This window comes from Salmo salar, chromosome 20 (assembly GCF_965601325.2).
Source record: "Salmo salar chromosome 20, fSalSal1, whole genome shotgun sequence".
NCBI classification, from domain to species: domain Eukaryota; kingdom Metazoa; phylum Chordata; class Actinopteri; order Salmoniformes; family Salmonidae; genus Salmo; species Salmo salar.
Genome location: NC_138310.1, coordinates 17,821,457 through 17,837,392, shown reverse-complemented (window position 1 = coordinate 17,837,392; position 15,936 = coordinate 17,821,457). Strand labels below are relative to the sequence as shown.

Below are 15,936 nucleotides of genomic sequence, written 5' to 3'. Positions count from 1 at the left end.
TTCTGTTTTTGTTTTTTCCTATTCATTTTGGTTTCTTAAAAAAAACTAATTTTGTTCCTTTCCTCCTCTAACTTTCCATCCTTCTTTATTTGGCTTTTTGTTTCCTACTCTGTGAAGTGGCCGTATCAAGTACCTTGATATGTATCAGATGCTCCTCCACATGTCCCCACCCTTAGGTTTGGGAAAGAAATGTCCGCCAAGAGTCGCCTACAAGGTAGCCACTCCCTCTGCTCGACCTGTCTTCCCATTGGCTTGACCTCCAGCCAATCTCTGTGCTCTGCAGTGTTCCCTTGTTTCTTTAGTTTGTTTTGCTAACGCTCTGATCTCTTTGGTGTAGCCACTTCCCTCCCCTTCTTTCTTTGGGCATAGCTACTTTATTTGGAGCAAGCTCAGCCTGTGAGGTGATGGCCACTAAAGGCGACGAGATAGACCATGAGACGCATACGGTATCCCCACTATGTGAAAACATGTTACTAAGTATTTAGTAACATTTACGGTAGTGGGTGTCAAATTCCATTGGGATAATAAATACATAATAGGTTTTCATATAATCCAGTCTCTGTAATTGAAAGGGCAACCACCACTTTCCAACCTCATTTTATTATCTCCAGCACAATACCACTGTCTACATATGTGAAAACGTCACATTTCTACTTTCTGTAGAAAAAAATATAAAGTTAAAATGTTATACCCGAAGACATCATCAAAAGTTTAAAACATTTTAAAAATAGTGATTTTCAAACACTGTGATTTGCGGTGACATGGGGAGGAAGAAAATACCCTCCCTCTGGCTAGAAACTTGTTACAAGTTTAGAAAATTACAGTTTTTTGGGAACTTTCTTCTTATCTTTTTAACCACAGATCATAGAAACGCGCCGTTTTCACATATGTAGAACTGGTATGGTGCTGGAGATGGTGATTATGATGTTGAAAAGTGGTGGAATTGTCCTTTAATACATCCAACACAGCAGGCATGCGCAGATTAATTAATGGAAGAATATTTCGATTTAACTCTACAATACATACATATTCGACCAATCCAGGACTGTCCCCAGATTTAAATCCTGTATCAATCAATCTGTTTTATAGGAAAGGGGTTTAGTATTGCTCTCCCTTACCTTATCTCAGTCTATCCCCTGAGTTTACCCACTAGGGGTTTTTCGTTTTGTGGGCCAGTGTGTGTTGCTTCTGTTGCTTTCCTGTGTGAGAAATATGTGTGCTTTACTCTCTGTCTTTCTATCTTTCATTCTCTCTCATCCTGTCTTTCATCTCTACTTTCTCTCTATGGATTTGTGTACACATGTATGTGTGTGTCTCATCCCTCCCCTCCTCTCCTCTCTCATTCTGACTTCTGTCGTACTTTTGCACTGCAACTGATAGTAGGTGAATGCTTTTTGTGTTCAGGGGAGCTCAACTCTACCACAATAGCTTAAACATCAAACATAGTTCTCTGTATGCATATAGTGGTGTAGATTTCATCTCTTTGATTAGCAGTTCAGGTTATTTGGAATGGACTGTGTGTGGCACATGCTTTTTCTGTAGATGCTAGGCATTGGTTCTCAAGATGTTTATGACTTGAGCAGCATAATACTTTTTACCTCAGTTTGATTGTTGGTATAGCAACCACAGAGTGGAGCTCCTGAGATCTTTGAGGCACTTCCATGGTTATGCGTACATGCCCTTTCTCACTTTTATTTCGATCAATGTCAGTCTTGCACCGGTGCACTTTGACTTGCAGCATAGTGCATACTGTAGCCAATAGCAGTGAATGTGAATGTTTAGTTTGTCTCCTCTTTGTACTCGTTGAGAAAGCTTTTTGTGTGCTGTAGGGGCCTCTGTGAATATTACCAGCAGCACACAGACTGGTTTCTCCTGATTGGCTGATGGTCTGGATGAAGTGTTAACAGTAGAAGTGTGTTTCTAACCTCCTCCTCCGTCCACACATTCTCTCCAGCGGCTAGTCAAGATGAACATGCCCATCGCTGATGACAACACAGTCCACTTTACCTCCACTCTCATGGCCCTGATCCGCACGGCCCTGGAGATCAAACTGTCTTCAGGTGAGACCGCCCTTCTCTCTCTCCCTATCCTCTGCCCCCTCCCATGTCCCCCTTCCCTGTCCCCTCTCCCCCCTACCCTGTCCCCTCTCCCCCCTTACCCTATCCCCTCTCCCCATACCCTGTCCCCTTTCTCCCCTACCCTGTCCCCTCTCCCCCCTACCCTGTCCCCTCTCCCCCCCTACCCTGTCCCCTCTACCCCTACCCTGTCCCCTCCCTTCCCCCACTCTGTCCCCTCTCCACCCCTGTGTGATACATGATAGGCTAGGTGCATACCTATCATGAGGCCAACTTGATGACTCAAGCAAAAGCAACAAACACTAGTTGTAAATATTAGATTTAGCCATCCATCACATGTTGTCCTCCTAGACAGACAGACAGATAGACAGACAGATAGACAGACAGACAGACAGACAGACAGACAGACAGACAGACAGACAGACAGACAGACAGACAGACAGACAGACAGACAGACAGACAGACAGACAGACAGACAGACAGACAGACAGACAGATGTTGTGATGTCCCCTGGATGCGCAGCAGGGACATATGCTGCTTGTTTGTTGCTTACAGAAGGTTTGCATTAGTAGATATGGGTCCCATTTGGTCTCATTAGGCTGCTCTGTGGTGGGTTTTGTGTTTAGGGCCTGAACTGCGTAGTTGAATGACATCACAGTACAATATGCTTTTCTCTAGCTTCACTGCTCACTGCCGCTTTCAATAAGTTATTCTCTCTCTGGTTCACCTCCACAATGACTCTGCAAACTCATGTTTACTTTTCTGTCTTTCTCATTTGTTGCTATACTGACATTAGATAATTGTGTGTATTTGGTGCTAGAATATTATATTTTCTCTTGTGATCTTCTCCTTAGGGATGGTTGCCCAGCGTCTTTCTGATGCTGAACTGAAGAAAGAGCTCTCTACAGTTTGGCCAAGCCTTTCACAGAAGACTATGGATCTGTTGGTTACACCACACAAACGTAAGCACCTCTGCATGATAGTCCTCTCTGATCCTTGCTTCATGTCACTGATATATTTAATCTTTACAAGAAGGATACCAGGACTGTGTGGGATTCTGTTTACGCCACATCTTAAAGTGGCAAGCCCCAGACTCCTCACTCTGAAACAACATTAAAAAATATATATTTGTAGTAATTTAGCAGACACTCTTATCCAGACCGACTTACAATTAGTGCATTCATCTTAAGATAGCTAGATGAGCTAACAACACGTCACAATCGAATCAAGTGCATTTTCCTGTGAGAGTTATTTATGATACTCTTCAAAGAGGTAGGGTTTCAGATGTTTTCGGAAGATGGGCAGGTCCTGACTTTAGGGAGAGGCTTTTTCCTCCATTGGGGTGTCAGGACAGAGAAGAGCTTTGGCTGGGCTGAGTAGGGGTGGGAGGGCCAAGAGACCAGAAGGGGTGGAATGTGCTTGGGTTGGGATGTAGGGTTTGAGCATAGCCTGAAGGTAAGGAGGTGCAGTTCCCCTTGCTGCTCCGTAGGCAAGTCCCTGGATTAGGACCAGCGCCGCTTCTTGTGTGAGGACAGGTTGTACGCTACCAATGTTGCAGAGCATGAATCTGCAGGAGAGAGTCACTGCTTTGATGTGTGCAGAGAATGACAGGGTGTTATCCAGGGTCATGCCAAGGTTCTTTGCACTCTGGGAGGGGGATACCCCTGGAGAGGTCTTGGAGTGGGCAGGCCTTTCCCGGGAGGAAGAGCAGTTCCGTTTTGTTGAAGTTGAGTTTGAGGTGGTGGGGATTAATATGGAGAGAGGGGAGAAAGATGTCAAGGCATAGGGTAGTTCTGTTTGAGTGGGAACAGTGGACTCAGTAGGCTGAGTGAAAGAGGAGCAGATGTCTTCAACCTTTTTTCAAAGTGGTTGACAAAGTAATCTGCAGAGAGGGAGGAGGGAGGGGATGAGGATTAAGGATGAAGAAGAAATAGTTTCCTAGGGTTGGAGGCAGAAGCTTGACATTTAGAGTGATAGAAGGCAGCTTTAGCAGCGGATACAGAGGAAGAAAAGGTAGATAAGAGGGAGTGGAAGGATGATAGGTCCTCCAGAAGTTTAGTTTTCCTCAATTTCTGCTCAGATGCTCGTAGCCCTGTTCTGTTAGCATGCAGTGAGTCACTCAGCCATGAAGCAGGAGAGAAAGGTAGGGCCGGCTGGGAGGAAAGGGGACAGTGAGAGTCAAAGTATGCAGATAGGGAAGGAGAGTAGGGTCGAAGATGCAGAGTCAGGTGACAGGAGGGAGAATGATTTAGCATAAGGAAGAGAGAAGCGCATGACCATCTGGGTAGGGGCTGAGTCTGTGGGGTTGGAGGAGAGATGGAGAGAAAAGGAAACAAAGTAGTGATTAGAGACATGAAGGGGGGTTGCAGTGAGATTAGTAGGCGAACAGCCTCTAGTGAAGATGAGGTCATGCATATTGCCGGCCTTGTGAGTGGGATGTGACTGGGAAAGGGTGAGGTCAAAAGAGAAAAGGAGTGGAAAGAAATTTACTGAAGCTGAAGGTTAAAGTCGCCCAGTATGATGAGTGGTGAGCCATCCTCAGGACATGTACTTATCAAGGTGTCAAGCTCATTGAGGAACTCTCCAAGGGCACCTGGTGGGTGATAGATGACAACAATGTTAAGCTTGAGTGGAGCAGTGACAGCATGGAATTCAAATGAGGAGATCAACAGGTGAGAGAGGAGAGAAGAGAAAATCTCCACTTAGGAGAAATGACTAGTGTGCCACCACTGCGACGACCAGATGCTCTCGGACTATGAGAGAACATATAGTCAAATGACGAAAGAGCACCTGGAGTAGCAGTGGTCTCTGGGGAAATCCATGTCTCTGTCAGGGCCAAAAAGTGTAGGGACTGAAGGGGAACATACATTACGGGTCAAAAGTTTTAGAACATCTACTCATTCAATTGTTTTTCTTTATTAAGACTATTTTCTACATTGTAGAATGATAGTGAAGACATCAAAACAATGAAATAACACATATGGAATCATGTAGTGACCAAAAAAGTGTTAAACAAATCTAAATTTATTTTATAATTGAGATTCTTCAAAGTAGCCACCCTTTGCCTTGATGACAGCTTTGCACACTCTTGGCATTCTCTCAACCAGCCAGATGAACTCAGCCTTATTGACTGCAGATCGGCAGATTCAAAAGCTGCCGGAGCCTAGGAACTCCACATGGGTTGTGCACACAGGATACATTAAATTAGATGGGTTGCAGCTATGGAGTTGGGAGCGTCTGTAAAACCTACAGGGGGAGGAGTTACCTGGGATGGGAAACACACACATACTTGGCTAAGCTATAAAATAGTAAAATGAGATCATCAGAAAATAACTAGGTAAGATACACAACTGAGAGAGTGGTGTGGAGCCTTCCTCGAATAACTCCGCAGAACAACTCGGTTTGATTGTTGATTGCTTAGCAGCGGTCAAGAATGCACTCCCTACAATATAACACGCCCACAACTTAGCAGGACTCTTACACAAATAGGCCAGAAACGAAAGTCCACATCGACAGTCACAACTACTGAGCAATCAGACAGTTCAAACCACAGTGATTAACTAGGCTACTAGGTAAAAGAAAGAACAAATTCAATTGCCCTAGCAAGACAATACTAACAGCTTCTAATTGAATAAAAATATACTTGCTGCTCTTGTAAGAGTTGATCCCCTTCCAAACTGTAGATGACACACAGGTTGCCATAACATGCAGGACCTTTGCTCTCACTTGGCCGTCAGTTAAGATTCCAGTCATCTGCTTTGTCTCCACTGACATCTTGTGGCAGGATCTAAGCATCTCACCTGAGAACAATGGCATTTTAGACAGATGCTTCTTCTCTCCTTCTTTCAAGCCTGGCATGCAGCAATTTTCTTCAAACAGCTAAATCCCTCTTTTGTTTCAAGTGATACCTTTGGTTTGACTGAATAGTATTAGCGATAAACTGGCACCAGAGAGTTTGGATGAGACCAATACAGATGGATGAGATAATGGATAAGTCAGAAGGTTTCATCAACCACTCCCCTGTGTACCTCTCTCAGCCAATGAGCTTACTGTTGGGAAGGTGTATGCAGCCCTGATGATCTTTGACTACTACAAGCAGAACCGAGCCAAGAGGCTCAAGGAGCAGCAACAGCAGCAACAGCAACAGAATGCTGCCGGCTCCCAGGTATCACACACACACACACACACACACACACACACACACACACACACACACACACACACACACACACACACACACACACACACACACACACACACACACACACACACACACACACACACACACACACACACACACACACACACACACTATTGCTGATGCCCAGGAGGCACAAATTTCACCCCTGGATCAAAATGTTTCAAACATCTCCTAACAAAACCAATATGACTCACATTTCCAGAATTTTGATTGACTATATTCTGGAGGCAGAGACCTGAATCAATATTGTGCATGTTCAGTATGTTGAGCATCTTGCCGTCTTTCATCCACAGGGTAAGGTGGGGGCTCTGTTTAAACCAATACTGCCCCTGACTTACAACATGGAGCCTCCCTGTGAACTACTTCCTCAGCCCCAGCCTCAGGCCCTACCTAGACCCAGCCCCACCCTGCTCAACAACATGGAGCCTCCCTGTGAACTACTTCCTCAGCCCCAGCCTCAGGCCCTACCTAGACCCAGCCCCACCCTGCTCAACAACGGAGGCACACTGTGAGTTCACTAGCATGCGGGGAGTGTCTCAAACAATCCCGATTTTTATGACAATTGTAACTGTATTTTGCCTTTGACAAAGACTTGTGGCAAAGCCGTGACGTTACCATCAAAGATAATACAAAACGATTTTCATTTACAATCGGTTAGTCATTGTATGGCAATAACGTCTACATTTGTTTATGATTAACAATTCAGGCCAGGCCATGATGGCATCATGAAAGGATCGTCCACCTGGGTGTCAGAGAAGTCTAGAGAGGTCCACAGACCCAGGAATAACAGACCTGTCCAAAGGGGCCAGTCTGAAGATGTCCCAGACACAACCCTTCCCCAGGTACTGTAGCCAGTCCAGACTGCCCTCTGCTGTATTACAGACACATGAACATCAGGGCCTGCGACCTGCATTTTCTCTCCTGATGTATCTGTTCCTTGTACTTAACTTGACTGGATATACTTATCTGTATGCAAGCACTTATCTCTCTCTGTGTGTGTGTGTGTGTGTGTGTGTGTGTGTGTGTGTGTGTGTGTGTGTGTGTGTGTGTGTGTGTGTGTGTGTGTGTGTGTGTGTGTGTGTGTGTGTGTGTGTGTGTGTGTGTGTGTGTGTGTGTGTGTGTGTGTGTGTGTGTGTGTGTGTGTGTGTGTGTGTGTGTTGTTATATCCTCCAGGAGTCAGTGGAGATGAGGAAGATGGACACCAGTGACAGCACAGTGCCTGGTCCTGGGTCTGGACTGGAGAGCCAGGGGAGGGCTGTGTCCATGCCCCGCCTCAACGCAGAGCTGCAGGTACAGACACCCTAACACACACACACATAATTTGTGAAGCATAGCAGATGCACCATGCCATGACTAAACTCTATTGGAGAAAGCAGGGTTGCATTTTGTTACACATCAGTGGCTATACCACAGTATATACCGCGGGCAGATTACTATGGTCAGGTGCCTATCTTTATGAGGGGTTCAATTTCAGCCAATATTACTGCACTATAACTGCTGAAAAATAACAAAAATTTATCCTTCAGTTCGTCCCAAGAAATATAATCAGCTCCTCATTTCCTGAGTGATATTTATGTTGATCGATTGTTGCATTTAAGTGCATTCCTTTCAGAGGCCAATTAGAATAGATGTGTGTTGATCCTACTTTTAGTGCACAGAAGAAGTCCTGAATAATTTGATTAGAGCTTGGAAGACCGCCAACTATTTGTCCTGTATCGTTTTTCCTCTGCTGCCAACAGAAGAAAATACAAAAATTATAGTGGCTCAAAATGGTTGTGGGTAGAAAATGAAAGGGGTGATCCCTCATGCGTTCAGGGAGGAAGAGAGTAATCATGTTACTATAAGATAGAGAATGTAAATAGGGGGATAAATGGGATGAGAGGAGAGGGAGATTGCTTCGTGACCTGCTGTCTACTTTTTCTAACTTTTTCTAACGAGGGCAGGAAATCCTTCAACAAAGACAATTAGAGTTGGCCTTTCTGAGATGGCTTGCTATCGTTAGAGTGAAATGGGACGGCACGTAGTCTGAACTCTACCCTGAAACAGACTGATGGATTTCACTCTCTCTCCGGCTTGGTTTTCCATCGCTTAATTAAATGTTTTCCCTTTTTGGGGTAATGCCTCATTTCCCACTCCCTGGCGATGCCAGACAGGATCAGGGCGTAAAATCTCCCAGCCAGCCTGCCTCCACCTCCTCAACATCCTCTTTGTGCAGTATTGACATATGACACCCAGGGCCGACATGAACCCTCACATGAATCCCAGTGAGAAGCTAAGCCCAAATCTCTTTAAACTGGAGTGCCGGATGATAAGAGGCAATAGATGTTGATTTAGTGGTTTCAGCACCTCTTAATATGGATGAAACCTTTTTGATTCCCTAGAGGCAGCTCTAGCCCATACACTTGCCCTCTGCTAGATCAGAAGCTCGACTCACAAGAACAAAAGCTAAAGAGCCAGATATGTTTTCTAGGATATCTTAGTATTCATGGTCTAGGAATCTAGGCTAGAGATGGGGGCATTGAGTATCACAAGACATAAAGACCAGTTCTGTCTGATTGGAATGGGTCATTCTGTCTTATTACCAGGTGCTGAAACACAATGAGATATAACCGATTTACCCTTTCTATAAAAAGGCATACTGAAAGGCAAATGCCCTCAGTGGCCCTTCAATCATAATTATGTCATATTTACAAGGGGATCATTTCTTTTTAATAAGCATGTAATAACACCACTGTTATTTTCCTGCTACTTCTCCACCATTCTTTGTCTTAACTGTTCAATGTCACCCTCTCCGTCTACACCTCATTTTCTCTCCTGTCTCTTTGGCTTGATGCCTTCCGATGATCCTCCTCCTTGTTCTCCGCTGTGTGACAGAGGAGCCAGTCACGCCACTCCCCGGGGACCCTGCTGGCCGTATGTACCCCTTTCTCCTGTCCCTCAGTATCCCCCCTGCATCACGTCTACTTTGTTTGTTGATCCCAATGTACTAGTATGTGTAAAACTAAATTCTATTTTGTATTAACTAGCCGTGCAGTTGTGTAAAATGCTCGGTCCCGCAAGCAAATGCTTGTGCGTTATGGTCAGTGTTTGACGCCTGGTAGTATATTAAGAACCCAGTCCACATGTTTGCTGTTCTGTCTATACAATACGGGAGATATACCGAGTGATTTTAGGATAAGAGTTAAGCTCGTTGTAAAACTGGAAATCATAGGTCTAGCCAGGTGTCATAGAGGAGGCTTTTCCTTTCATCATTCTCTGGGTACTGAACAACACTCATTAAACACATCTGCCCACTCCAACCTGCTCTTAGACACCAAGCCTATGGAATTGGTAAGTAGTAAACTAGTGATCAGATGAAGCTGTTTTGTAGAGGGAAAGGGTCTGCTGCTATAGGTGGAAACATTACTTCAGTTTCCCCTTTTATGCTCTTATCCTCAAGCACCAACTAAGACAGGGAAATTGGTAGCCGTGTCTATGGTTTTACCAACAGCAATCTATCTAGGTGACTATATTTTTTGAGGACATTGAAAATGTGAGTCGTATGTTTTGCAGCGAGGCTCTGTAGGACAGATGTGTCTCCACTAGGTGGAAATGGTGTTTCACAATGGAGTCGGTGAGGTGCATATGTCTCCTTTATCCCATACACTCAGCTCTCATTTTACAATCAGCATTCCAGTTTGTTGATCACAGTGATGATTACAATTCCCAGCTGGATTACTAGTTCACTTTGAAAACAGATCAGAGAAGAGATCCACATCTGTATACCAGGTCTCATTTCACTCAGCTTAGCAGCGATGTATCCCTATTCCTCATTGGTTCCACACAGCCTGTTCCTGACTGCAGCCCGATGAAGCGCTCTGCGTCCACCCACGCACCACAGCGCCCCCAAGAGGTCAACCTGCGTGACTACACCCTGGAGACACCCAGCATCCAGGAAAGGCCTCACCACCACCACCACCACCGCTGCCACCACCGCAGAGAGAGGGACAAGAAGCAGCGGTCACTCGACAGGACGCCAAGCACCGCTGGTTAGTGCACACACACTACACACAGACACGCATACACAATGACACACACTACAAGTACACACACACACACACACACACACACACACACATCAAAGATTGTGCTCAATCGTATTCTTGAAACACATGGTAATATTATTTTTGCCAGAAATGCCAATCGTGTTTTAAATGTCCAATACTAGGGATCACTTTATCGGTGAGGTAAAAGGGGGTCTTGTTATGTAAAGTATGTTATATGAGTGCCCACCACCAATACCCTGATCACAAAATGTGGGTGTTGGAACCATTAAGACCTCACTGTCCCCCAGTGTTACTAGAGTGTGAATCTGTAGCCATCTCTACCTTACTGCCTTCCATCCAGTCAGAGAGTGAGAAGCAGACCATAGCCCAGCCAGCTGGGGCTCGTCTATTGAGATCCGCTCTGGGCGCCATGGAGGCATCGTTCAGGCCTGGGTGTTAGAATGGAGCTCTGCAGCTGGCCTTTATCACAAAGATAAAAGGGACTGACAGACATGCACACCCAATGACCTGCTAATATATGGGCACCTCTTGTCTTAGCAGGGCAATGCTGAGGAGAGGAGAACTTTAGGGGACAAAAGCCTTTGTTGTGGTAGTAATCTGGCCTTTGTGAGTGTTTAAGAATCTTCTCTTTAGGAGTGAGGTATAGACTGGGTGCAATCAGGGGTTGAATTGGGACTTAAGAGATACATTTTGGGGGGGCTAGGGTTAGAGTTAGCATTATGCCAAGATTATGGTTAGGGTTATGCCCTTACCCTCAACACCAACCCTAACCCTGGCCATAACCCTAAACCCTGGTGTGTATTCCCACTAAGGTACACCAGGAGACCCGGCTGCAGAGCCCTCGTCTAGAGACAGGGTGCAGGACCGCGGCCGCTCCCATGAGAGGAAGCACCACTCGACGGCGGGGGAGAAGCAGCGGTACTACTCCTGCGATCGCTACGGCAGCAGGGAACACTGCCACACCACCAAGTCTGCCACCGCCAGCTGTGCCACCTCCCCCAGCGAGGTGCAGGACCCCAGCATCAACAAGCAGGTGGGAGGGCATTGGTAGGGTAGGATATGGGCAGGGCAGGGCACAGTATGGGTACGGCAGGATATGACAGGACAAAACATGGCAGGGTATACTGTAGGCTTGGTATGATATGAGCAGAGCATGGGAAGGAATCAAGTACCCAATGAGAATCTGAATAATACACACACTACACATTATCAGTAAGTATATGTCTGTCTGATTTAGTACAGCACAGTGTATTTTGTGTGCAACTCTCTTGATGAGGATCTGTCTGCTTTCTCTTTCTGCCTCGGCTGAAACTCAACTTTCTCTTCTTTCTGCCTTTAGTACAACCACTCATGGCCTTTCAATTCTCTTTCCACTTTTCTTCCTCTTATTCACCATTTTCTGTCCATTTTGTCTGTCTTCTTCTCCTTTCTTTTGCTGCCCTGTCCTCCTTGGTGGTGTCGTCTGTTCTCTCCCACTGTCCTCTCTCTACTCTCCATCCAATGTTGGTCTCTTTCCCTTCCTTCTGGTGACCATGACCTCATCGTTTTTATTGTTTTAAATTGCTTTGTCCAATTTTCATCTAGGGTAGTGGTTCGGTTAAATGCAGCCCAGTGATGATGACCTCAGGGGCTAGCACACCCAGCCGTGGACGCAGGCAGCTCCCCCAGACCCCCCTGACCCCCCGCCCCGGGGTGGCCTACAAGACTGCCAACTCCTCCCCTGTGCACTTTGTGTCTGCCCAGTGTGGCAGTGGCCTGCCCACCCTGAGTCCTGGCCGGCTGAGCCGCGGGCTGTCTGAGCACAACGCCCTGCTGCACAGTGGCTCCTCCCACATCCCCTCCCCCGTCACCCGCATCAGCTCCGAGCCCTTCCTGGGCTACAGTCACAGGGAAGCCCAGGGCCAGGGCAGTCTGTACTGCAGCCTCCGGGACGAGCTGCTGAGCCCCTATGCTGCCAGAGCACGCTCCCCTCGGACTGCACTGCCTCAGATGGGGCCGGGGCCCCTCCACCTGCCTCCGGCACCCCAGCAGAGCCGTGCGGTGCCCAACGGATACCACTTCACCTTTGGTGGTATTGGCAACGCCAGCCCGGGGTCTGGCTCTGGTGCCCGGGCACCCAGGTACTATCACGAGGCAGATGAGGATGAATGGTGCTAGCATGGCTTTGAACAGATGTTTTTATTGCATTTTTTTAGGAATCGTGATGAGTTTTATCATCTTTTTTTGAAGGATTTAGTTTACACTGTTGCTGTATGTAAAGCTAATGAGAGCCAAGGAAGGGTTGGGATTCATTTGAATGTGAACAAAGCAGCACCGTTTTTAGGAACTGGATGAAAATGAAATTGGATGTGGATTCGGTGAATTGTTGGTAATTGAGTTTGATCCGACTTTGTCTTATGCACTGAAGACAGTGGCATGTTTAATTGAGGGCACTTTTGCTTTGATTCTTTATCCAACGTAATTATTTAGAGAACATCCAACTTAAAAAATGTTTTACCTAGTCTTGATAGTGACCCAAATAGTGACAAGAAACTCTACTACAACTACACACAATAGAGATGGGCGAGCAGCAGGCCTCTTTGCTAACTCTGTGATGAGCAGGGGGATACCTACGTATTGTTTAGCATCTGTAACAACACGCGATAAGGAAATAGTCCGAGAGATGTATTCAAACTTCCCTAAGAAAGGCACTTGAACGTAAACTGCACAAAAGCTATTCTACTTTGCTTTGGGACTCTTACCATTCCATGATATAAAGGGATTTACAGTAGCCTAGCCCTTTATATGACTTTCCCTTCCTGTCAGAAGATTCAGTCTGATAGAATAGAGGGGTCGATGTTGTCATTACAGACAGTGATTGTTGATTTGTTACTGTTTACCGTTGCAAATGTCACTACTACTACTTCAGAGAAATGAGGAGAGGAAATGAAATGTGATTTGTTTTATATACAACTATGGTAGATGTTCTCTTTTCATTGTGTGCATATTTTGTATCTTGTAAAAACAACTTTGTTTATGTAAATTGCTTAAAGTTTGCCATCATTTCAGGTTTAATGTTTCTTACAGACTGTCTGCTTCAGATGTTTAAAACAAAGTGCCTATCCTTTTAGACATACTGTAGTAAAGATGCAAAGGCAACTGTTTTTGTCAAGCATCAACACTTAAGTAGTTATTTGGGAGTTCTGCAGGAGAGCAAGATGTACAGAAAGCCTTATCTGAGAAACAACAACTTTTATTTAAGAAAAAGAAATGCTTTTGAATGTAAACTATTAATTAACCTATGATTGCTGATCATTTTCACGTATGATTTTCTTTTTGGTAAATATATTTCATCAATTTGGGTGGTGACGACGAAAGTTGGGGCAAAATCATAGTATGAACACTTAACAAACATGAAAACTGCATTAGTAGCATATCAATCCAGTTAGGAAGACGTAATCAGAGTAACACTGCATGTTTAAATCATAAACCTGGTCCACAACAGTTACGAAGATGTAGTAGTGTATAGTTACTTTCCTGGCGAGGTTAGTCAACTGCGAAAGCATCGCAAGCTACTGTATTGCCTTCTGTTTCAACGCTATAACTGCAGAGTTAGTATAGAACATAAGGAATCTGATGAGAAACAAATAGTGCGCACTTTTTGGATGGATGTGCTTGAGAAGCAGAGATAGATGCAGATCCCTAATGAGTGTATATGCTGAGTCGAGCCCCTGGCACCAGCACACTGGACCCCCCTGTGTCTCCCCATTGGCTCAGACCCCTCTATGTTAAGGTTTTAGCCCGTCAGATATAGCAGATATAGCATAAATATGGTTCACACTTTCGATCGTTTTATCTACCCAGACATGGTAACCGATGATGGGGATGGTTCACATCTGCTAAAAAGCTTCAGATAATATATATGGATATTAATACAATATCATTAAAAAAAATGTGTTTCCCTGGGATGGATGATCTAGTGCTTGGAAGAGTTTCGGTTCTTTTCCATTCTACATTGGTGTTGGAATGTGGCAAGGTATGCTGTTTAAGGGATGATCTACTCAGGCAAAAGTGTTGCTCAATTACTGATAGTATTGGAGATACAGTAGGTGGGGCCAGGTGTTGCAATGTCTGCACACTCGTCAGGGTTCTATACTGCATATTTCCCAGAAGCAGGGTTTTGATGACAGAGAAAGTAGGGCTATGCAACAAGAGGACACTACGGTCATATACTTCATCCATATTGTAGCTTTACATGCTGAGATCTACAGATTCATACTACAGCATGATTGTGACCAAATCTTTATAAAAAGTTTTCAAACATGTATAAAACATGTATTTTAAAATGCATAAGGCACAACGAGTTGAAGCAGAAATGGAGAGAATATTTAGAAATACAGCAACTTTATATATTTGCATGCATACAATTTACCCACATTGACGATGTCGAAAGGAAAACCTGTGTCTTAAAAAGTAAGTAAACAATGTCATACTAATGGTTATCTGTTCCATGTTAGGTCACCTAAGAAGGGGGATAACTCCAGAGGAGGGTGTTCATAAACATTGAATAAACTGTAATGGTAAAAATGATCCACATTCTTGTACAGGTACCTTCAATTATTTCCCCTTGACATGTTGCCGTAGTGGGTAAAAACTTAAACTTATACTATCAGTCTCTTCCTTCATCTCTACGGCCTCTGTACTATTTCAAAAGAAACATATCCACGCCAAAGTCTCTCACAGTTGGTTGCCAAACATTGAACTGTTCCAATTTCTCTCTCTGCATACCAACTGCAGTGTACATGTGGCTGTTTTCTGGAGAAAATAATGTTTGCATGTTCTGATAATGTATGTGCATGTAAAAATCGTAGTACTTTTTTTGATACCATGTATTCATTTCTTGTTCATTTTTATTGATCCTTGATATATATATATATATATATAATCTGTGGGGTTTGTTGGAAAAAATTACTTTATATAAAAATAGTATTGAACAATGATGATAGTTCCAGCCATGCAACAGAGCTGGAACATTCCTTATTTGGGTCTGAGTTTTTGTTGCCTGATTTATGTTTATTGGCCAGACTTTGAATTCTGCAGTTGTTTCTACATTTACATTTTGTATGAAGCCAAGTTCCTTGAATAATAAAAAAAAATGAAACAAACAGGCCTCAATATGTATAATAGATGCAAAATGATTTGTTTATTGAATAAGAGAACAGTTTATGTCCAGTGATAGTATAGGAGAGGTGTTTGACGTATTAGGATGGGTGAAGGTGTCTGCTGTGCAATCGGCTGTCAATGGCGCAATGTTATTGGTCTGCAGCCTACAGTGGGCGGAGACATTCCCCAAAATACACAAGGTGGAACATCCCGGTGATGCTCAAGTTGCGGGAAACAGTTGAAGCATCTACTGTCTTGAGACTGCCTAAAACAAGACAGCATTTTACCGACAAAGGTACATTTTTAATCATGCGATTATATTAAAGTAATTTGACAACTTAACATAGATATTCGAATGAATTAAGTTTTGTTATTTTTGTTGTCATTGCTGTTGTGTATAAAACGGAACAAGGGCTATGTTATCTCCCATAAAATTGTTGAATTTATCATAGGCTATTTACTATCATGGAGC

The 15,936-nt window shown here is 44.3% G+C and overlaps 1 protein-coding gene across 1 annotated transcript in view; it reads left to right on the top strand.

Moving 5' to 3' along the window:
- LOC106579993 (voltage-dependent N-type calcium channel subunit alpha-1B) overlaps window positions 1–15,466 on the top strand; it is a 141,616-nt gene extending 126,150 nt beyond the window's left edge. The window contains exons 39-49 of the mRNA XM_082966250.1: window positions 118–214; window positions 1,955–2,060; window positions 2,930–3,037; window positions 6,113–6,240; window positions 6,570–6,784; window positions 6,983–7,118; window positions 7,450–7,566; window positions 9,151–9,189; window positions 10,103–10,304; window positions 11,135–11,355; window positions 11,907–15,466. Coding sequence (XP_082822376.1) covers window positions 118–214; window positions 1,955–2,060; window positions 2,930–3,037; window positions 6,113–6,240; window positions 6,570–6,784; window positions 6,983–7,118; window positions 7,450–7,566; window positions 9,151–9,189; window positions 10,103–10,304; window positions 11,135–11,355; window positions 11,907–12,479 — 1,942 coding nt within the window. The 3' untranslated portion in view covers window positions 12,480–15,466. The remainder of the gene's footprint in view (window positions 1–117; window positions 215–1,954; window positions 2,061–2,929; window positions 3,038–6,112; window positions 6,241–6,569; window positions 6,785–6,982; window positions 7,119–7,449; window positions 7,567–9,150; window positions 9,190–10,102; window positions 10,305–11,134; window positions 11,356–11,906) is intronic.
- The last annotated feature ends 470 nt before the right edge of the window (window positions 15,467–15,936 follow it).